This window comes from Podarcis pityusensis, assembly GCF_964106645.2.
Source record: "Podarcis pityusensis genome assembly, chromosome: 8".
Lineage (NCBI taxonomy): Eukaryota > Metazoa > Chordata > Lepidosauria > Squamata > Lacertidae > Podarcis > Podarcis pityusensis.
The window spans coordinates 82,404,891-82,427,012 of record NC_138033.1 but is presented as its reverse complement, the minus strand read 5'-3'; the positions used below and the strand labels follow the sequence as shown (position 1 = coordinate 82,427,012).

Here is a 22,122-nt window from a genome sequence, read left to right as displayed (position 1 = left end):
AATGTTTAATAGGTTATTGTATTTTAAGTGTTCTGTTGGAAGCCGCCCATAGTGGCTGGGGAAACCCAGCCAGATGGGTGGAGTATAAATAATAATGAATCATTATTATTATTATTATTATTATTATTATTATTATTATTATTAGGCTCCCCTCTCAGAGGAGTACGACAGCCTTACCGCTAGAAACAGCACAAAATATGTTGTTAAGTAGCCAGTTGGAGGGAGGGAGGCAGCACTTGGCTTGCCATTCACAGCTGGGGGGGACGGACACATTTGTGGGGCAGAGCACAAAATCTTAAGTGTACCGTTGAGGGAGGCTTCAGGCTTCCCTGCAAAGGACCTTTTTCAGTGTTCAGGCCTCAGACCCAAAAGCTCGCTGACTTACCACCAATTCCATAAGAAGGATCTCTCTCACGCCTAACTTCCTCAGGAAGGACACCACCCTCTGTGGCACTCAGAGCCCGCTTCCATAACAGGGGGCCAAGGACCCACACCACCCTTCAACCACCATGCCCAACCTTTTCAGCTTTAGCCAAGCAACTGCAGCAGCAGCAGCGCCACTGTCTACCCTGTTCTGCCTGCCTTCCAGAGAGAAGTACTCAGGTGACCATTTCTACAGTGGGCAACCCTGAGAAACCCATAGTCCAGGGATCCCATAGCGCTCACTAGCACCTCCTGCTGGACAGAGATTACTCCGTGTGGATAAATACTCATCAGGCATTCTGAACAGCTCTTTGGTGCACAAGGGTGTGACACACACCCATGGCCTTCCCCGGATCAAAGCAGCCTGAATTATAAGCCCATGTTAATGAGAAATGGCTCCCCGCCCCCAGTCTTCTCCTCCCTGGAACAGAGAGCACTCTTTGAACCTCAGCCTGCATCAAGAGTCTTTCTTACCTGGGGGACGTGGGCCATGTGCGGTTGGTTGGTGTAGGCGGGCTGGACATGGGAAGGATGAATGGCAAAGACCGTCTGTTGAGCTGCAGGGAAGCTGCTCTGAGGAGACTGTGTGCTTGAGCCTGGGGTCATGGAAGGAGGAGTTGGCGCAAGACCAGTGTGGTAGATGGCTGACTGCTGCTGGGCGTTTGTCAAGTGGAGAGCCTGGGCGGCTTGGTGCTGATGGTGCTGAAGAAATCATAAACATAGCAATGGCTTGGCAATATTTACACTCAAACAGTGCTATTTTTCTAGAAAAAGAGGTGCCGGAACTCACCATGAACGCCTCCCTTGTTCTCTTATAATGGCAATGGCGCCCACCTGAGAAGTGCCGGAACTGAGCTCCGGTGAGTTCCGGCTGAAAAAAAGCATTGCCCTCAAAAACGCTTGTTCTGCTCTCAGGCTATGCTGGGAATGCAAAATACAGTGCTTTGCCAGGGTTCCGTCCACCTCATGGCAAGCTGGCAACAGCAAGGAAACCTGGCTGGGAAGAGGCAAATTTCCCAGCAGCAAAAAAGTTGCATAATTCAACATGCTTGACATCCATGTTCACATTCCACATTATGGGTTGAGGAACCTCAGCTGTATGCCTCACCCTTTACAATCCACCAGGGCAGCTCAGAGGTTCTGCTACAGATTCAAGCCACACTCAGAGGAAGGAAAGATCCAGAGGTTGGGCTCTCTTTGGTGCTGCTAAAGTTATGGAAGAACATCCTGACTGAAGCCTGCTAAACATTATCACTATTCTGTTCTCGATGTTCCGAGCTGCTACTTCTTTTTGTGTTAAATAAACTAAAAGCAGATCATCATTTTTATGCTGTAATGGGTATTTTTCAGTAGCCAAGAAGCCCATTCATAAATTCATAAATTTATAAACAATGGTTTATTCTCTCAATTCCACTGAAAGGCCAGCTCCGTCAGACTTCGTCAACCTGATGGCAGCTATTCCAACAGGCTGCCTCAGGGGGTGAGATGGGAGGCAGAGCTCGTTTCAGTAGCTCTAGTGAAAGGCCAGCTCCATCTTGTGCTTCCTGCTGCTGAACAGTTTCCACTCCTGCAGATCACATTGGGGCCCAAGTGTGCTTTCGCCCTCTTCCCTCCCTGTCGCTTTTTGCTTTTGTGTTGTGTGTTTTAGACTGCAAGCCTGTGAGCGAGAACTTTTCCTTTAACAGACTGTATGCAAGCTGTGCCAAGGGCCTTTTTTAATGAAGAGCAGGGTACAAATACTCTTGGATAAAGAAAGAACATTTGTATTTTACTCATAAATACAAGTGCCATGGGACCTTTTAAGAAATAGTTGTTTAAGAAGTGTAACTATCTGCCTAAACTTTCTGACTTGCATTAAGCTTGCATCCATCAGGATGGCTAATTCCAGTTGCTAGCTTCTTTTCCAGTGGAAAATAGTAGCCTCCAGTGTGCAATGAACTAGTGATATGGTTCCTACCATGACAGAATGCTGGCCAGAGTAGTCAGCTCTGGTTGCACAGACTCCAGGCAATGAATGCAGGGTCTCAAAGGCAACTGACCCAAACAACAGCATAGCAGGAACCTGTTGCCACACAGATGGCCAGTCGTAGCGCTTACCTGCACTGGGCTGGGAGCTGGGTGGTTTCCCCCATGTTGACTCTGCTGCTGCCCTGTGGGTGTGGCAGAAGGCTGTGGGTGCGGCGGGTGCGGATGCAGGGTGGCGCTGGGATGGGCATACTGCTGAGCAAGGGAACCAGTGGAAACTAGGAAGAAAAGAGGGGAAAGGAAATTGAGAACGGATGCCAAGCTGAGTCAGCACATAGGACTCCCCCAACTCTGGGTGTCTCCCTTTTAAATAGCTGCTTTTCTTTCCTTCATTTAGAAACAATACAAATGCCAGCCACCTGGGACTTGCCCTCGACTCAACATCACTTTTGCAGCCTGCAGAGCACATTTTTTAAAACCTACATGGTTGCAAGGGAATGTTTGAGGGTGCGTGAGGACTGTGTAGAAGTGAAATGCCAGGCTCAGTGAGAGTTGAGAGGCTTTTCAATCCTCTCCTGCTGAAAATGGCCATTTGGCTCCAGGCTTCCTCTAACCTTAAGCTCTTGCCACAAAAGTCAAATTTATTTGGGTCGGGGTGGGAAAGCGCGCACACACACACACACTCCTGGCTCCAATCACAGAACTGTGTTTCATACTGCATGCAGCCTTTGGGTCCCCTAGCATACAAGTCTGGCCATGGACCAGGGAGGGGAAACCTGTGGGGCCCTCCAGATGTTGCAGGACTCAACTCCCATCAGGCCCAGCCAGCATGGCTAGTAGCCAGCAACATCTGGACGGCCACAGGTTCCTCATCCTTGCCTTAAAACTCTTCATTTCCTCTTCAAACCCACAGAGAAGAAATGGGACTTGCTGGTGATCTTTTTTCAGCCCAAAATAGATTATCTTGCTGGCAGGAACTGGAGGAACTAGCTCAGGGCAGTCACATTCAGAGATCAGAGAAGCATGTCCAAAGTTTACTGTAGACAAGATGGGGACCCAGAACCTGCACCCAAGTTTTAAAATCTGCCTTTACAGCTCCCATAGCAGATGCAAAAGGAAGATACATCCAGTGTGAACACAACCTGCCTTTCACAGGATAGATAAGCTACATAATTAGTTCCCTTGCCCCCTGCCATAAATGGGAACAGCAGGGTAAGATGGTGCTTAGTTCTTTGCAAACTGCAATATGTCAGCAAGAGGAAGGAGGAAACAGAAACAAGAGCAAATGCTTTGGGATAAGGGAAGGATAATGTGTAGAAGTTGCAAGTTGCAACTGTAATCCTAAAAGGGAGAGGGGTGGTGGATAGTCAAGGCAGTAGGAAATGAAGAAAGGCAGGGAGGGGAGGGAAACGCCAACCAAATCAAACACCCACTTAGATGATGTTGGGAAGAGTCAGTGCTTTAAGTGTGAAAACTTGCCTGAAGGTAAACATAACCACAATTAGACGGCAAAAGAGACCTTCATTTGAATTAGAGGAAGCAAATGTAAACGGGTGTTACAGACAGACAGCGGGCTCCATTTTGCAAAGGAAGATCTATTAAAGGAAATTGACTTGTTGAAAGAGTTTCAGTGCACCAAACCAATGTGGTTGCATTACAGCCCTCTGACCAAATGGAACAGGTTAGCAGCAGATTCCTGGGACAACTCGATACCCAAAAGACACAGAGCTCCTGATTTCTGCTGTGCAATAAAGAGGGCACCCTCCTTCTCCAGCTGACAGCTCTGGCTGTGTAGGTCATTCTGTCACAATGGATCTTTGCGTTCACTCAAATACATAAAAGGGAATCAGCACTTTCGATTAAAAGATCCAGGGGCCTTTGTGACCACAACTGTCTTGCAAAATCCAACACTGAACTTCATTCAGCTCAACCTCAGGCTTTTTCGAAGTTTTCTAGCTCTTGTGGTTAAAGCAAACTTTCAGCATTCTGTCTGCAAGGGTTCATAGATGGGTTAGGCCTTCCAGGAGTCACAATTCCAACTCTTTGGGGAATGTCTTGACCTGTAAATTCCAATCTTGCCCTTTCAGATTTCTTCTCCCACCCCCTAAAAGTCTAATTCTTCCTTTCCCAAATCTCTGACCAACCAATTCTGACCAATTCTGTACCCTTTATTGTGGACCACTGCAAAGTAGACAACCCTTTCTTCACAGGGCAGTAGACCATGTTGGTTTCAAGGAAATGTAAGGAGGAAGTAAACATGTCAACCGAGTCTCTACATAACTGGACTTATTTTTACTCTTTTCACCTTGTGCTGGCTGTCATCTTACCTTCTCCGTTATGATAATCTTCCTCAGACAGTTTCATCCTTTACATGTCCCATGGGTCCATTGGTTTCTCAATGACAGAAAAGCTTTTCCTAATTCTGAGTAGGTTTGGTGCAAAGACATCTGTTCAACAAGCCTATTCTCCAACAGATTCTTTCAAAGTTGTTTACTGTGCAAATCAAAGTTAGTACAAAAACCCCAACTCACTGGCAAAGTAGAAAGAAGGACCTGTCTCCTTGCTGTAGGGTATTTTGGGACATGCTGAATTTGGGAAATAGAAAGGGAAATTAGCCGTGTGCCACAAGATGAGAGCACCACTTCCAGTCTTCTGGAAAGGTTAAGTCAATCATTGTTTTCATGCACAAACCAATTTGCAATTAAAAAAAAAAAAGTTAAAGAGATATTCAATCACACATACAATCTTCAGCTGGTGTTCATCAATTTTAAAATGTCCACTATTTTAAAGTATTTTACATTCCATTAACTAACCACAGCATGAAGAATAAGGATTAAAAGTGCTTTGACTGATTTTCAATGAAGAGAAAAACACCAGTTACAATCCCAGAAAACTGGATTTCCCCAAGATGCAGAGCCCCAGTTCCCCAATTATTGCTTAGTTCAGCATACTAATTTGTTTGTTTATTTTTTAGCAGAGACAGGAAACTAGATAGCTTAGAGAGAGAATAAGACACAGAAAAATACTGGATAAAATACAAAGCAAAATCAGGATCAAGCTGGTGAATAAACATTATCTTGGTTTACCAGACTTTTGAAACAAGCCTTTCCATCTTAACAGAAGTTCAGCAATTAGCAACTGCTGACATATATACATGTTTATACAAAGGTTAATAGAATGAATTCCTATTCATTCTCTTTGCTAGATGTAGTTTCATAGAGCACTAGAGGTGCTACAAATCAATGCAGCGTTCCGATTACAGTTTTGCTATGTCTTTAGAGAACTGGCCAAAGGGAACAGTATACCTCCACTTAACATTTATTCAGTATTTCACACACATTCTCTCAGTAATCTCTACAACAAACCTGTGAGACAGGAGAGTATTGTCATACCTATGATTCAGACGGAGAGGGACGCTGAGATTGAAAAGTGAACACCAATACATTTGTGCTAAGGTTTGAACCAAGGACTTTTGATGATGATGGTTTATTAAATATTTATACTGCCCTTCATCTGAGGATCATAGAGCGGTTTACAATAACTTCCTTTCTTTGCTACAGGTAGCTAAGTTGGTGCAAGCCAGACAAGAAAATCCAACCAGTCACTAACACTTCTGATGATTTAAGCTTCCAAGGACCTCCACCTTATACTAAAAGAAAACTATCAGGAAATTTCTTAACAAAAACCACTGAGCACTAAGTATTTGGATTCATCCTGGTAAAAAATGTGGCCGCAAGGTGACAAACTGGAAACAGTGGTCGTGTTCAGACGATTGTATCTCGGTTTAATAAGCCAAGATGTGAAGGAGCCTTCTGCCTCCAACCCCCATCATTTGAAGCTGGCTTCATCCCAAAGCTGAGTATAATGTAAAGCACGGAGAGATATTCTGTCAAGTAAGCAGTACAGAAAGCTTGACAAATAAATAAATGAGTTTCCCAGTTTGGATGAAATAGGAAACTACATTTAGCAGAAGACTTCTTGGTATGTTTGCTCATGCAAAAAGGAGAAACTGAGTGGCTGTGTGCCTGGGCTCATTCATCTCTTGGCCAATGGGCTCATACGTCCATGAAGGCAAAAGGCCCAAACGGGTCAGTCTGCTTCCAGGTCATCTGCAGCAAACAGGTTAGAGGGCAATGCTGGTCAGCTGGGCCTGGGAAAGCTCACTCACAGCATCCAGTGGTCAGCAGGGGTGTCTCTGTGTTAGAATTGATAACATGGCACCTCAAAGCAGCCAGCTGAAACCCCCAAGTTACTCTTGGGTGACATATCTCAAGACTTGCCTCACACATGAAGGGGAAGAACGGGAGAACCCCTACTGGAGATTTAATAGCTACACAGCGGCTGCCTGGAGTGTTCTACAGAGACCTTCCCACTTTTATTAATATTTAGGAAGCTGCCTCATACAGAGTCTGTTTATCCAGCTTACTATTGTCTACAGAGACTGGTAGATCTTGATGGTCTTAGGCTTTTCCCTCCTCTGCTCTGCCTGCAGATACCAGGAATGGAACCTTCCACGTACAAGGCAGGTGCTTGGCCACCAAACCACAGTCCTTTCCTCGAAAAGGAGAACCTGTAAATTCACTGCAAAGCAAGGACAACCTTGGTGTTCCTATGACTAGTTGAGTGACCTGGCTGACTAAACACAGCAGTGGAGGTTTCTCCTCAACTTTTGCCTTTTCCACTCCAGACAAAACAGGGCAGAAGAATTAAGCTTATTTTACCTGTGAGTCCTCCTGTGTGGTCCAGCATAACAACATAGCCCTTTAGCGGCTGCCCCAAAGAATATTAGCATAATCTCTGAAAATGGGCACAATCCCACATTGCAACAGGGGCATTCTTAACACTCAGCATCACTTAATGCCATCAGCCCACAAGGAAGTCATCCTTGGTTTACAGGAAGCCATCAGTGTGCAAAACCCACACTTGGTGATATCCCCAAGCCAGAAGGGGCCTCGTATCGGGGAGGCAAAAGACAGACACATCTCAATTCATGTCGAGGAATCAACTGAGCACTGCAGGCACATAACCCAAACTCTGCCCCAGAACAGGAAATCTGCACCCAAAACAGTGCCTGTGTGAATGGAGGCCATGCCTCAAATCCTTGGCACAAATTCTGAGTGCCAACTGAGAGTAGAGCTAGGTGCTAAGAATCCCCTACCAATACAAAATGGTTCATGTCTGCGGAATAGTAGTACATTTGAATGGACACAGCAGCACTACAAATATTTGCTCTGGGGGACTTAATGATGCACACTAGCTCAGTCACACATGCAAGTGGACACATACATAAGTTAATTGGTCCCCAGTGATAAATAAGAGCCCTTTAAAAGGCTGCTGGTGGCAGCATATGGAGAAATTGTGATATGCTGTTTTATAAGAGGTATCTGGGACAGAAAAGTCAGCTGTTCATGCTTTACAATTGCATTTCATTCTCCCAATCTCTCTTTACTATACCGGTATCCAAACGGGTTTCAGTGAATTTCAAAACACAGAGCGTTCCAGTTCTCTCGGCAAGCCACTAAAAACGAGATCCTTCAAAGTTTCAAAAGAGAACTCATTGAAAAGTGTCCTACCATACATCGTGTGGGTCTGCTCGTGCGCACCGTACTGCGTAGCGGTGGAAGAAACTAAGCCGGGCTGCGGGTGTGCCGGTGGTGCCATCATCCGGGCATTGCCCTGTATTACAGGGCTATAGACGTGGGGGTGCTGCATTAAGCATGAGAAAGAGAACAAGTAAGTCCCTGCAGGTACTTTCACAGGTACAAAATGCCTTTCTTCAAGTTAGTCAGAGATGCCCAGTTATACTAGCAGACTTGGCTGGATTTAGAGGAAGACTCAGGATCCACCATCGTTCTCCTCTGTGGCAGTTTTCCCAACCCCTCCTATTATGGCACACAGGCGTCTTAACATTACAGCACTAAGGTGAAATTATGCCATGAGATAACCTAAAGCTTTCACGTGCCAATAGATCTAGGTAAGACTGCAGTAAACATCCAGGTCTCTGAGTCTGTTCCATCACTCAGCTGTCAATCCTGTCTGCCTGGAAGGTGGCCTGCACGCACACACCCCTCAAACATGCACACAGGGCATCATGTGACAATGGCCCTGGATGTATCACCATAGGCAGTACGTAGCTCTTTTTGAAGTGCTATGCAAGCACTGCACCACCACTTACGCAGCGTGGCAAAATACACATTCTAATCCCACCATTCAAGCTGCAAAGAGCTCAGCTGAAGGCATACCTGAGACTGGTAATGCGGCACATGTTGAACGAGAGGTTGGTTGGAGAACTGCTGGGGGCTGTAGGCGACGTACTGCGTTGAATAAGCCGGTGGCGTAGCAACAATAGGAGCCCCGGCAGCAGAGGCAGGGTGCATCATGGTGTTTTGATGGTGCTGGTCTTGCCGCTGCTGGGGCATATTTGATACTGCAAAAGAAGGGGGAAAGGGCACATTACGAAAGCACCTCCCCCCCTAAAATAAACCTATGCCAACATTTCTACGTACAGCTAGGTACAATGGCAACCACAAGGAAGCCAAATGAAGATGAGGAATCAGCTGCTGGTAGGGTTCAAGAATCTCACCCTGTGAGCAGGCTTTAAGGCGACAGGAGAGAGAGGTCAGCTCAGAGTAGGCTGGGCTATCATTCAGGCAGAAAGAAGGCATCACAGAAAGACTATCCAAGCATTAGCCGATATATACTGGAACACCGCTCTGGTGCAACAAAAATGTTTTACTTTTAAAATGTTTAACTTCCTGCCTGTGGAGAGATGGGCAGAGACAACCCATACAAGATTCACATTCCTCCCATACAGAAGAATGGCATAATTTTTTTTTCTACGATTACATTTTTTCTCCCTAAGACCAACAGAGCCCATAACAACAGTCAAATCCTGTTAAAACACAGCACTCTGATGTCAGGGAGGAGCTTTCAGAATCAGTAGCTTTGTGCCCAACTGTATGCACAAAAGCTTCCTTTAGGTAAAAGCTGAACAGAAGAAACAAGCCTCTGGCATGGTAAGTCAATATGCTGCTTCTGCTCATTATTAGGTACAGGAGCTAATCAAACACTCTTTCAGTACCTTCGTATGCATGTTACTGAGGGGTAAGTTGTGCAATGTGTTCAGTAGGGTGTACGTCTAGGAAAGTGTGCATAGGATCTTTCAGCCTTAAATATGCTTAAAAGCATCCATTCAAGGATTTAGAACTGGAGCCAAGACACTAGGCCAGGGGGCAGCAAACTTTTTCAGCAGGGGGCCGGTCCACTGTCCCTCAGACCTTTTGGGGGGGGTCAGACTATATTGGGGGGGGTGAACGAATTCCTATGTCCCACAAATAATCCAGAGATGCATTTTAAATAAAAGGACACATTCTACTCATGTAAAAACACGCTGATTTCCGGACTGTACGTGGGCCGGATTTAGAAGGTGACTGGGCCAGATCCGGCCCCCTGGGCCTTAGTCTGCCTACCCATGCACCAGGCCCTATGCTGCTATAAACTTTGCCTGCTCAGTGCTGCAAAATCCAAGAAACAAGGGGACACATGAGCAGGAGGAGGAGGAGGAAGAAGAGGAGGAGGAGGAGGAAGAAGAGGAGGAGGAGGAGGTGGAGGCAGCTTGGTAAGTGGGTTGCACAGAAAGGCGGGTTGCTAATTCATAAGCAAAGTAAATGTAACAGAACAATGAGCAAGGCATGTTAGTTATTTTATATGCAAGCTACGTACAAGAGCATGCAATACTGTATTATTCTCACCTTTACCTGCTCTATAGGTCTTGGCCTGGTTGACTGGCATAGGCGTCATGGGAATGGGGTACAAAGGCTGAAAAATAACATGGCTGACAATTAGAGGAAGACACGCGCGCACACCACACATCATATATATATTTCTCCTCTCTGGGTGCAAGTCATGCGTGGCGGCCTGCTCCCCACTGGGTTCCCAGCAGATATGCACCTCACACTATTACCAACAAATGTTTGATTATAGGTGCTACGGTCTGCTTATTGTCTTGTGTTGAACCTCACCACCCAACCCAAGAGGTGCCCACAAAGGATTCCTTGCAATGCTCAGAGGATCCTGGGGTGGAACTCTCCAAAGGTTAGTTTTAGGAACCAACCATGGCTATCTGCAGCAGCAGCATCAACACCTCTTGACTGTCACCATTCCTTATGTAGCCCAAACAGCACCTCCAGCAGACAAGAGGGAGGTATTGGGGGAACCAAAAGTTAGCACCTCCACTTAGCTTTTTTGTGTGTGCTAACTGTTGGGGGCAGGGAAGAAGGGGAACCACCTGAGTGGGAGGATTGAACTTATCTAGAACAGGAGCACATCATATTTGCCTTGAATGCTAATATAGCTTCCCTCAGACTTGATTTAGATGGTTTGTAGTCAAGAGTTTTATCTACAATTTCCATGCTCCAGTGTTAACCAGAAACTATGGTGTAACAAAACCTTGAATTGTTCCATTTCAGTGAGAGAGAGACAGGAGGAGGGAAAGCATCAGCACCATGGTCATTCTCTATAGGCAGCTACTTTTATGTATGAACCAGGCTTGAAAGAACATTAACAGTGCCACGATGTATAAGCTTGGTTGAAGTCAAGAGGCAGGAGAAAATAGCTTGGGTGGGAGGGAACGGGATCAAAATACTTGTCAGAAACGTGACTAAAAATAAATGCCTTACTTTAAAGTGATCCCCATATACCAACCACTGAAGACAAATTGGCACCACTAGAGATAATTTTGGAACGCTGTGGCAGCCAGAAAGAGCACAATGCATTCTACTGAGATGAACTAAAAGTTCTTTGAACTCTGGTCTCTTATTAGTAAAGTGAAAAACACACTGTTTAATCAATTAGGCTATTAGAACATTTCATCATCATTGCAGGTCATGGACAAAATCAAGTATCAGATAAAACTGGACCCAAAGTAAAAATAAATAAACAAACCAAGGTATGTACAGGGAATCAATATGCTTAAAATGCACATCTTATCATATACACTCATCGTTTCTGACATTTGTTGTAATAATTTTCTTGTGGCCACAGCAAATACTCTTCTCTCAGTTGTACAGAAGGGTAAGAACAGTTGGCTAACTAAATAGTTGGCCAGTCCCTCCAACAAGGATCTCCTCTTGGGAGAGTATACATTTCACAAATAGAGTACACAAGGACAAAGGCTCTCAGTCACATGAGTTCTGCAAATACAAAGTTACTGATCCGATGGGATCTTCTTTCAAGACAATGAGTAGGCCCCTGCATACATTTCAAGGTAGCCTTCAAGCTAGTAAAGGTAAAGGTAAAGGGACCCCTGACCATTAGGTCCAGTCATGACCAACTCTGGGGTTGCAGCGCTCATCTCGCTTTATTGACCGAGGGAGCTGGCGTACAGCTTCCGGGTCATGTGGCCAGCATGACTAAGCCGCTTCTGGCGAACCAGAGCAGCGCACAGAAACGCCGTTTACCTTCCCACCGGAGCGGTACATATACTTGCACTCTGACATGCTTTCAAACTGCTAGGTTGCCAGGAGCAGGGACTGAGCAATGGGAGCTACCCCGTCGCAGGGATTTGAACCGCCGACCTTCTGATTGGCAAGTCCTAGGCTCTGTGGTTTAACCCACAGCACCACCCGCATCCCTTTTCAAGCTAGTAGCGGTACTCAATATTTTTAAGTGTCAAGAAAGGGTACTGTGTAGTGCTGAAAACAAAGTGGCCCAGCCTCTTTTCAGAAGGTGGGAATGCACATTACTTTGGCAAACAAAGGTATCCAAGTCCAAATTTGAGCAGGTAACATTAATGGGGGGGGGGGCGTTTGTATGGGAGAGGGGCTTATTAATCTTTTCCTTACTCACCGATCCACACACACACACACCATCTCCCATATGTAAACACAAAGGACTCTCACATGCTTCATGCCCTGTTCTGCCTTTCACACTCCAAAGCAGTGACAAGTTGTTATCCACACTCAATGCAGCAAGTATAAGCTTGTCGCATTAAAGCCTTTGCCGCTTTACCTGAACACCTGGACTCACGGGAACAGGGTACATCATATTTGGTGCGAAACAAACAGACTGGGTGTACACCGGAGTGGGCTGCTGATGGCCCACCATGGAAGGGCTGGGCTGGGCCTGCGGACGGGGTGACGTTGGTGTGGTGGAAGGCTTGGGCTGCCAAAAACATGAAGGAAAAACGGAATAGCTGAGCTGTAAGTAGGCACTGAACAGTTTGATCAAGCGTGCATCAACATGCCCCATGGACTTTTTCTCGTTACGGCTGGTTAAAGCAGGAAAACAAACTATGCAGTGACTGCTTCTAATGGGTGGCACATAAAGAAATGCAGCTTCGGATAAGCAGAGAATGAGGACAGCGATGCCTCTTAAGACTCACCTGAGCAAATGATCGAGGGTTGAACTCCTTTGCGTTAGGATTCAGTGTTGATTTTCTAACTTGTCTATGGAAAGGTGGGGGGAAACAGAAGAAAGATGCATGTCAGATTGGACTTCCCACCATGATACTTCATTTCTCTCAGATAAGAGCTGAATATCCAGGGATGGATATCTACTAGTGGAGGAAGACTTGTAGAGGCTTCAAACCTGCGCTGTGTGCATTGGGCATGAGTGGCAGGGAGTTGTCCTCTGTGCGTAGGACCTTCTATTGCTGAGGATGCACAACACAACTCAAAATCTATCAAAATGTAACACGTTCTATTGAAGGGGGAGCTGCCACCAAAGAGGAAAGTAAGGACAGGAAAAAGATGTTCATTGCAAGGTTTTAGCTAGAAAACACTCCAACACCACTATTTCCTTGACCTTAGGCTGTTTCTTTTTTCTGAGACTGAAGGGCTGCAGCAGGGGAGGCTAACCTTTGGCCCTCTAGACTGGACTATTAACCCCCATCATCTCTAACTATCGTCCATGCTAGCTGGGGATGATGGGAGGTGGAGTCAACAACACCTGGAAGGCAATGTGTTAGCCATCCCTGAACTAGACCACTGGGGGAGGGGCAGCTGCAGATCAACAATGTAGTAAGAACTCTTAGCATGATGCCTTGACTTCCCCCACACATACTTGGGGACCTGCAACCAAAGCTTATCAGCAGTCAGTGTTTTGGCTGGGCTGCTTGCAGCTCCTTGCAGGCTCAAGGTCTTCTACTAGCTACTAGAACAGACAGATTGCAGACAGAACAGAACCACTGAGAAGGCACAAGGTCTCCTTGCAGCAATCAAAACTGGAAGGTCTGCTTGTGGCAATAGAGGCCATAGATAGGCAGTTGCGAAGACATCCTCCTGCCAGCAGCAGCTCTAGGAGCAGCTGTTGCTAGTTTAAAAATGCACCTACCCTCATTGAGAAGGCCCAGAAGCCTGTTGCAGAGTGTGAGAAGGCCCAGCTGCCACCCAGAGAGCTCTGCTGACAAGTCCTGGATCCCAAGCTGCAGCTCTTGCTGTATGAAGAGGCTCCCGGTCAAAAATAATATCCCGGGGGGAAACCGGCTCCTCCCATCCCAGAAGTCAGTCTCTCCCTTTCTCTCTTTCACACAAACACACCTCTTGCGGGACCTGAATTTGCTAATATTCCTCTACTCTCCATGTTCCCTTTTGGATCATGTCTATTAAAATTTCTTTACAATCAAGTGGTATATGACTCTTATGAAATAAAATTAATAAATGAAATAAATAGCCTGCAAATCAAAGGTTGCTATCCTGTGGTCATCCGGATATTGTTACTACAATTCCCATCACCCCTGACCATTAGCTATGCCGGCTGGGAGCCCAGCAAAGTCTGCACAGTCCTAAGTTAGCTGCTGTCTAAAACTGGGAGAAACCTTGAACGTATCAGCAGAAAGGCAATATGCAAATTTAGTAAATACATTAAGAAGCAACAACAACTAAGGAAAAGAGGAAAGAGTATCTTTTAAAAAATAATAATTCACAGCTTCTAAACTCCGTAAGAGTTTCTGTCAGCCATGCTCCCTCTGTGGAGGTAGGCTGAAAACTGAGATGGCAACTGCCCCGCCTGGTGGAAGTGTGAAGCCTCTACAGATTCTGCCTCCGTTGGTGGAGTGGAGGAAAACTGCCCATCACTTGATGCCTCGTTTCTGTTTCAAAACGCAACACAAGCCTTCCAACAAAAGCATGAAATTCTGGATGAATTTCACAGAGTAGGAGGAGAAAGACTGGCAAGGGAGCAGGGGCAGAAAATAGTATTCTCTCCCCAGTCACTGATCAAACACATTTAAAAGCACAACACCCATTTTTCTCCTGGTGCTGTATTTCCGCTGGATAGTACAACCCCTAAAGGTCCTGTGCGTATTTTCCAATTTGACACCAGAAGCTGAATAGAAGAGCACAAGAACATGAAGAAGAGCCCTGGCAGCAGGATCAGGCCAAAAGCCCATCTAGCCCAGTATCTTGTCTGCACAGTGGTGAACCAGATGCCTATTGTGGGAAACCCACAAGCAAGACCGGGGGGGGGGGGGGCAACAGCACTCCGCCCACCTGTAATTCCCTGAAATTGGCATTCTAAGCACTGCCTCCAGCAGCGGAGGTACAAAATATGTTAAATCTAAATAAGGAGCCGAGAAGAAAATGCTGTGCAAGGTCGAGTCATCTCAACAACTGGGCCCTCCACAAAAGCAGTGCCAAATCTGTGCAGGAGCTGCTGCAGCCAGGATTACTCACTCGGTGGTGTCCCTTTTGTCTTCTTTCTCCTCTTTCTCCTGCTTCGCTCCGGGGCCAGAGGTCTGCACTCCTTGCGAGGTCACCTCAGGCCCTCGCTTTTGCTCCAGGCTGCCACCAGGTGGTGAAATACTGGGGCTGTTCGATTTGCTACTGCCACTGGTTGAGGTGGCATTGCTGCCAGTTTCAGTTACAGAGTCCTTACAGCTGGCATCACCCTTCTCCTTAGGAACCTCTCTGGATTTTTCACCATCTCTGTTTTTGGTTAGCAGCTGTTCCGCTGTTTCTGGGGTGGAACTGGGTTGTAACTGGAGAGTGCAGGGGGGTGGGGTGGGAGGAAACAGAAAAATTATACTTTTAGCAGTACTTCCTGACCGAGGGTATTTGGAGAGAAGGCACAGTCTACATTGATTCTAGTTTTGCACATTATTTCTTACAGCTTGAAATAAAAGTTGCTTCATTTCCTACATACTGACGTACAGAAAACCCAGGAATATATTGGGTTCTAATATCAGTAGAGGGAGTCCTCTTGCTTCTTCCACCGTACTGAGAAGCTCAGGAGGTGGCAGCCCAGGAGAAGTAAGCCCTTAAGTTGTGGAACTCCCTCCCCAGAGAGGGCGCCTGTAAAACATTTCAAAAAGAGTATGTATCTGGATGAAGGGGTGGCAAGGCACATTGTACTGGTTGCTCTAGGGAGTGTCTTATTTGCAGCCATTTGAATGTTCTATAGTGACCTTCATTGCCCTAGGCAATGTTCTTTTAGTTGAGGGAAAGAATAGACAAGGATTTGGTATGCAGGCTGAGACCCTACCTGCCCACAGACTGTCTCACCAGAGTGGTGCATGCTCTGGTTATCTCCCGCTTGGACTACTGCAATGCGCTCTACGTGGGGCTACCTTTGAAGGTGACCTGGAAACTACAACTAATCCAGAATGTGGCAGCTAGACTGGTGACTGGGAGTGGCCGCCAAGACCATATAACACCAGTCCTGAAATACGTTTCTGAGCACATTTCTGAGCACAGTTCAAAGTGTTGGTGCTGACCTTTAAAGCCCTAAATGGCCTCGGCCCAGTATACCTGAAGGAGTGTCTCCACCCCCATCGTTCTGCCTGGACACTGAGGTCCAGCTCTGAGAGCCTTCTGGTGGTTCCCTCACTGCGAAAAGCAAAGCTACAGGGAACCAGGCAGAGGGCATACATGCTTATTCCTGAAGCCACCATTCCTACCTGCATGTAGTTTGATCTGGTACTGCCTTGTCTATTCAGACAGCTGTCGTTAATAGCAAAAGCACTTACCCTAAAATCATTCTTGAACTTCTTTAAATCATCGATCTGTTTTCTATGTTCTAGGACAGCTGGAGACACACCTGTTAAGAGAATATACGCATATATGGTGGTACCTTGGTTTGCAACCGTTTTGGATTACAACCGTTTTCAATTACAACCACGTCAAACCCAGAAGTGCGGGTCCATTTTTTTTATTTTTTTATTTTATTTTATTTTTTTGGATTACAACCCTTTTTGGGCGGGGGGGGGGGGAGGCCCCAATGGCGAAAGCACGCCCTGGGTTACAACCTGTTTTGGTTTACAACCGGACCTCTGGAATGGATTATGGTTGTAAACCAAGGTATATAACCTTTACTGGGTTATAAACATGGATGACATGGATCCAGCATATATTTGGGCCAATTGAAACTATCTAAAGGAAGTCCCAATAGAGTGACCCAAATCTGAAATGCTGTCTCAGCTCGGGGGGGGGGGGAGAAAAGAAAACGCCCCCAAAGAATTCCGCGGAAATTGCAATCCAGTTGCAACCCAGGAGGTTGTGGGGTGGGAATCAAGCAGCTGGAGCAGCAGAGAAACTGGAGTGATCTTAGTTTACAGAACTCCTTTTTCATTGTGTGCAGAGATATATTTGAGGGCTGCGTGCCATGTTGTGTTTCCCAAATCTCTACAACAATCCAAACAGCAATGTAACTAAGCCTGCAGTACAGGAGTAACCAACAAGGTGCCTCCAGGTGTAGTGGGCTCCAACTCCCATTATTCCCCGACCATTGTCTATATTGGCTGCAAATGATGGGAGTTGAACACAACTTCAGAAAACTCCTACCTTTGTTTTCAGGTTTGCTAAAGCTGGGAGACATTTCACTTGGCTTCAGGGGTTCCTTGGTGCTAGCAGGGGAAGAACTCTGCCTCTGGTCCTGAAGCCTTGAATCTTTAGCTAGGAAGGAAAATCAGTTGTGTTTGAGATTTCACATACACAGCACTCTTAATAACTCTAGATAGCAATGGGTGGGGAAGGAAAGAGGGACAAGTTGTTGAAGCTCAGCACCAAAGCTCAGCACCAAAACAATTTGTCCCATACAAAGTATTATCCTGATTGTGTCTCTGTTTATTTGGGAAACCAACATAATCTTGGCTGTGAGTCGTGGAAGACCTACTTATTCTCTTGCTCGCCTCTCTCTAGCCAGCCTGGGAGAACAGGGCCCTGACTGACAACAGCTACAAAAGCTGAGGTTGCTGGAAAAACTCTTGTACTGGGTATTGTTGCTGTTATTAATATTATTTTTGCATCTTTATTTTTAAATATTATGATTTATGTGGAAATTAATCAGTTTGGTTGTGTACTTTCTGCTGTGTTTTATTTATTGTTTATGACTACTTTTGCTATGTTTGTAATTATGTAGATCGTTTCATGTTGTAAGCCATCCTGATTTTGGAAAGGTGGCGTACAAATAAAACGATGATAATGAAGATGACTAAAGAGAGACTTTCAAAGAGCCACTTTTTAATATTTTAATTCTATTAGTTTTTAATTACATTTTAATGTTTGTCTTTCTATGGTTTTTACTTTTTTCTATTTTGTCTATGTAGGCAGTCTTGAGTTTTGGACTTGGGAAAAGGTGGGTTAGAAAGAACAATAAGAACAACAACAGCTCTGCAAATCAAATTAAATGTATTTCTTCCAAAATAATAATACATGGAAGGGCAATATTACTTTTTAAATATTACTGTTTTACTGTATGAAACCCTAATCCAGCCTTTCTCAACCTGGTGCCCTCGAGTTGTTTTGGACTTCAACTCCCATAAGCCACAGATGGCATAGACATACCAGATGGGATTTGTGGAAGTTTAATTCTAGAACACGGGTGGCGCTGTGGGTTAAACGACAGAGCCTAGGACTTGCCAATCAGAAGGTCGGCGGTTCGAATCCCTGCGACAGGGTGAGCTTCCGTTGCTCAGTCCCTGCTTCTGCCAACCTAGCAGTTTGAAAGCACGTCAAAGTGCAAGTAGATAAATAGGTATCGCTCCGGCGGGAAGGTAAACGGCGTTTCCGTGCGCTGCTCTGGTTCGCCAGAAGCGGCTTAGTCATGCTGGCCACATGACCCGGAAGCTGTATGTCGGCTCCCTCGGTCAATAGAGCGAGATGAGCGCCGCAACCCCAGAGTCGGCCACAACTGGACCGAATGGTCAGGGGTCCCTTTACCTTTACCTTTTAATTCTAGAACAGCTGAAGGGCACCATGCTGGGGAAGGCTGCCCTAATCGGCTGAGTTGAAAGAAAGTCAGCAGGATGTCTTAGGAAAAACAGAGCGCAACCTTTTCCTACTCATTTTTGTAATTTTCAACAGCCATTCAGAAAATTATGTAGTTGCCTGGAGCCGCCAGTTTTCTCCCTCTGTATAAAGATTCGCACACAGAGAGAAAATTGACTGCATATGATTAGCAAACCTAATGCATAAAAATAAACGTGTGTGAGAACTGCTCTCCAACCACTTAAAACACAGAAGCAATTTTTAGATCATCCTATGTCTTTGCATTTCTACTCAGACTCAGAACAGGGGGAGATAAGAGGGCTTCTTACCTTCAGCTGATGGTGTACCTGCTCTAATGGATGCAGGGCTGGCTGGGGTAGGAGATGCAGCTAGAACAGGTGCAGCTACAGGCTCTGCTGGAGTAGAGCCAGCTTGAGGAGAAGACAGAGCTGGCCCAGAAGGCACACTGCCAACGCTGCTCTGCCTTGGAGACCGGGGTCTGTGTGCTTTAGGGGACAACCTAGGGACTAGAAACAAAATAAAAGAGACCCTGTTGAAACACTGCACAGCTGTTTTGTACTAAAAGGAGTGAAACCTAATGCCAGGCTTACACTGAGCTGATAAAATTGTCACAAAACCCCTTTTTGCCTTTCTAGGAAAGTCCCCAGATTTCTGTGATGTTGCTTCTCTTCCCCAAGCAGTAAGTGCTTCTTTTAAACGATTCTTGTAGAATACAGCACTAAGAATCCTTCTACTGTGAAACAATGCTTGATAATTGATTGCACTGAAGCAAAGGTTTGTCAAGGGAGACTTTAAGCAGAGTCAGGTCGCTTCCTATTACCAGCCCTCACTAACATGGAAAAGAATCTGAGAAACAGCTTCCATCGCCTAATGACCCAGTCCACTCTTCAAACAGAAATTCATGGTAAGAACCAATTTCTGCTTGTAGTCCCAGAAATTGATCTGTGGCACAATCCTAAACTCGCTGCCCTGTGAAAGTCCACCTAGTTTCTCACTGTGGCTTTCAGTGTCTTCTGAGTCACCCTCAAAACAGGACAGAAAGAAGGAAAGTGGGCAACCAGGAATGGGGTCTAGGCCTAAGAATACTGAGGCTCACAGGAGCACAACCTGGTCATCACTCCAGAGGATGATGAACACACAGAAGAGACTGGGGGGGGGGGGGGAGAAAAGTCAAATCACCTAATAAAGGCTGAGAACTCCAATCAACTGACCTACCAGCCTGTCTCTGGAAAGGAATGTAATCAACTGATAAAAACAGTCTATCAAAGTGGAAGGGAGAAACAGCACATCTGCTGCTTTCCATGACAATCCAGTTTTACCAGCCTCAGTTGTAACATTTGGTTTCTAGCCAGGCAAAATAAAGAATCAGGATTCGCCAACCATCAGCAGCAGCAGGCCTGTTGGGTTCTCAAATGTTTGGCTTAAGAAACAGGATTCTTTTAACTGTAAAATTCCCCAACAGGACTTTCTGTAGGAAGCTGAGCTTGACTTACCACCACTGACCACCGATGACCATGTCCCACCTGAAGGGCTGCCTCGGGCCGATGAAGGTGTGGTGGCTTCTCCTGGCACGGGGTGAGAGACAAATTCTAAGCCACTTGAAATTGTGCCCCTCCCAGTAGAGACTCTGTGGCCTCGAGGGTGCCGCTGTGCCTTTGGAGACATCCGCGGAGGTCCTGAAGAAAGCATGAAAAGACACCCTAAACTATGAACACAACATGAAATCTCCGTTTTCACCCCCGAATTCTATTAATTTTTGATACATAAGGGATGGGGAACCTTAGACCCTACAGATTCCATCATCCCTAACCATGCTGGCTGGGGCTGATGGGAGGCTGTACTCCAAAACATCTGGAGGCACAAAGATTCCCCATCCCTGGGCTGCCATCATCATACACGGTCTCAGGACATTTAAAAATCAGCACTCCTCTCAATATAGTTCGTGACAAAACTGGGGAGGAAAAAATATGAAGCCAGACAGATGCTAGGTTAGGACACAATCCACTGGACATGTCCCCTATATTCACATGCCCCATAAAACAAAAATAGGAGGTGTGCAAAAGCACAGCAGAGAGAATTCAAGTGGATTTCATCAGTTAACTCTTGCTAAGAAAACCCAAACCTGACCACTTTGAATGCTCTAGCCCTCCTGGCAGCAGAGAACTTAGAAAATTTAACAGCAAATTAAGCAGCCCACATTTAATAGTTTTTCAGCTCTCATCGTTTTTATGTCCCTGCATATCACGGAGACATTTCAAAGAATTGCCTTAGAATTTGAGAAACAAGTCAGCGTGCCCCCTGCAAATGGTTCAGCATCTTCAAAATTCCTAGATAGTATATGAGTTGAATGCAATTAAAGTATGGAAATTAGCTGCAGCTGAGAATAGGTTCAATCTATGATTCCTTATTGCTGAACAAGTCTCATCCTCTCAAGACAGAATTAAAATTATTCAATTCCACTGAACAGTTTCAGGAAAGTCAAGAGGAACTCAAACTGAATTTAAATACACAATTAATTTCCATCCACTTCTAACCAGTCTCCCTCACCGCAATTGCCAGTAAGGAGGATTCTACAGTGGGCACAATGTGAATCAGGCATTTTTAACAGATTTATGTCATAAAGCTTCATTCTGAGCAAAACCCTCCATCACCAGCCACTTCAGGAAATATGTAGATGCAGCCCTCTCAGCTCCTTAACTAGGTTATGGGATCAGGAATGGGTCTCAGGTTCATATACCTGTCCCTCCACCTGATCTTCCCATCTAGCACAGCAATTCCCCGGACTGGCCTTAATAAAGGCTGAAGGTGACATTCATCTTAACCATGGCTAATGCTAACCAGTTTGTTTTTAACTAAGCATCTGAATTCAAACAAAACATAGCTAGCACTGAACACAGTTAACGGCAATGGAGACATAACCTTTAACCATGGTTACGGCCAGTGACCGGTAGGGGCGACGGTGTGATCCTGCAACCATGGCTAAGTGACTGCAGATGATACATCCACATGTGCTCTGCAATGCACTAAAGTAGCACTAGGAAGCTGAATTTCTCACTTTCAGGAAAAGGCCATCCCTTTAATGGTTTGGTTTTCTGTGAAATTCCCTTTTTTAAACAAAACAAAAAAAAAAGGTTAACAGAAACAAAACAAAAACTTTAATTTTTTTGAAGTGCACAAATAAAAGGTTTAGTAATGAAGAGAACAATTCTTTTAACTGTAACTCACAAGAGGAAAGGGAGAACACAAAGACAAACGAAAATTCATGAACAAACAAAACTGTGGTCTTTGTACCTTCTGAAGACATGCGTTTAGGCATAGTAGAGGCAGGAGCTGGAGAGCCATGAGCAGAGGGGTGAGACGGGGGCCTGGAGGGCCGCGAAGGGGGCCTGGAGGGCGGCCTTGTAGGGGTGGCTGCCCGAGGTGGAAGAGAGTTGGGACCTGACTGGTAGCGAGAAGGTGGGCGAGAGGAAGGAGATGGGCAAGGCGATGGCCAGGGAACACCTGACAGAAC

At 45.7% G+C, this 22,122-nt stretch overlaps 1 protein-coding gene across 9 annotated transcripts in view; it reads right to left on the bottom strand.

Moving 5' to 3' along the window:
* The window catches only part of ATXN2 (ataxin 2), a 62,551-nt gene that overhangs the window by 3,121 nt on the left and 37,308 nt on the right, over positions 1-22,122 (bottom strand). For 3 of the 9 annotated variants that reach the window (XM_081017295.1, XM_081017297.1, XM_081017303.1), the window contains 14 exons: positions 21,903-22,112; positions 20,105-20,287; positions 18,920-19,117; positions 17,166-17,276; positions 16,352-16,422; positions 15,060-15,364; positions 12,770-12,833; positions 12,397-12,549; positions 10,140-10,206; positions 8,631-8,815; positions 7,962-8,094; positions 4,920-4,973; positions 2,521-2,666; positions 898-1,125 (listed from right to left, as the gene is read on the bottom strand). In XM_081017295.1, the coding sequence (XP_080873421.1) occupies positions 898-1,125; positions 2,521-2,666; positions 4,920-4,973; positions 7,962-8,094; positions 8,631-8,815; positions 10,140-10,206; positions 12,397-12,549; positions 12,770-12,833; positions 15,060-15,364; positions 16,352-16,422; positions 17,166-17,276; positions 18,920-19,117; positions 20,105-20,287; positions 21,903-22,112 (2,108 nt within the window). The remainder of the gene's footprint in view (positions 1-897; positions 1,126-2,520; positions 2,667-4,919; positions 4,974-7,961; positions 8,095-8,630; positions 8,816-10,139; positions 10,207-12,396; positions 12,550-12,769; positions 12,834-15,059; positions 15,365-16,351; positions 16,423-17,165; positions 17,277-18,919; positions 19,118-20,104; positions 20,288-21,902; positions 22,113-22,122) is intronic. The other 6 variants (XM_081017296.1, XM_081017298.1, XM_081017299.1 and 3 more) reach the window with 4 other exon arrangements.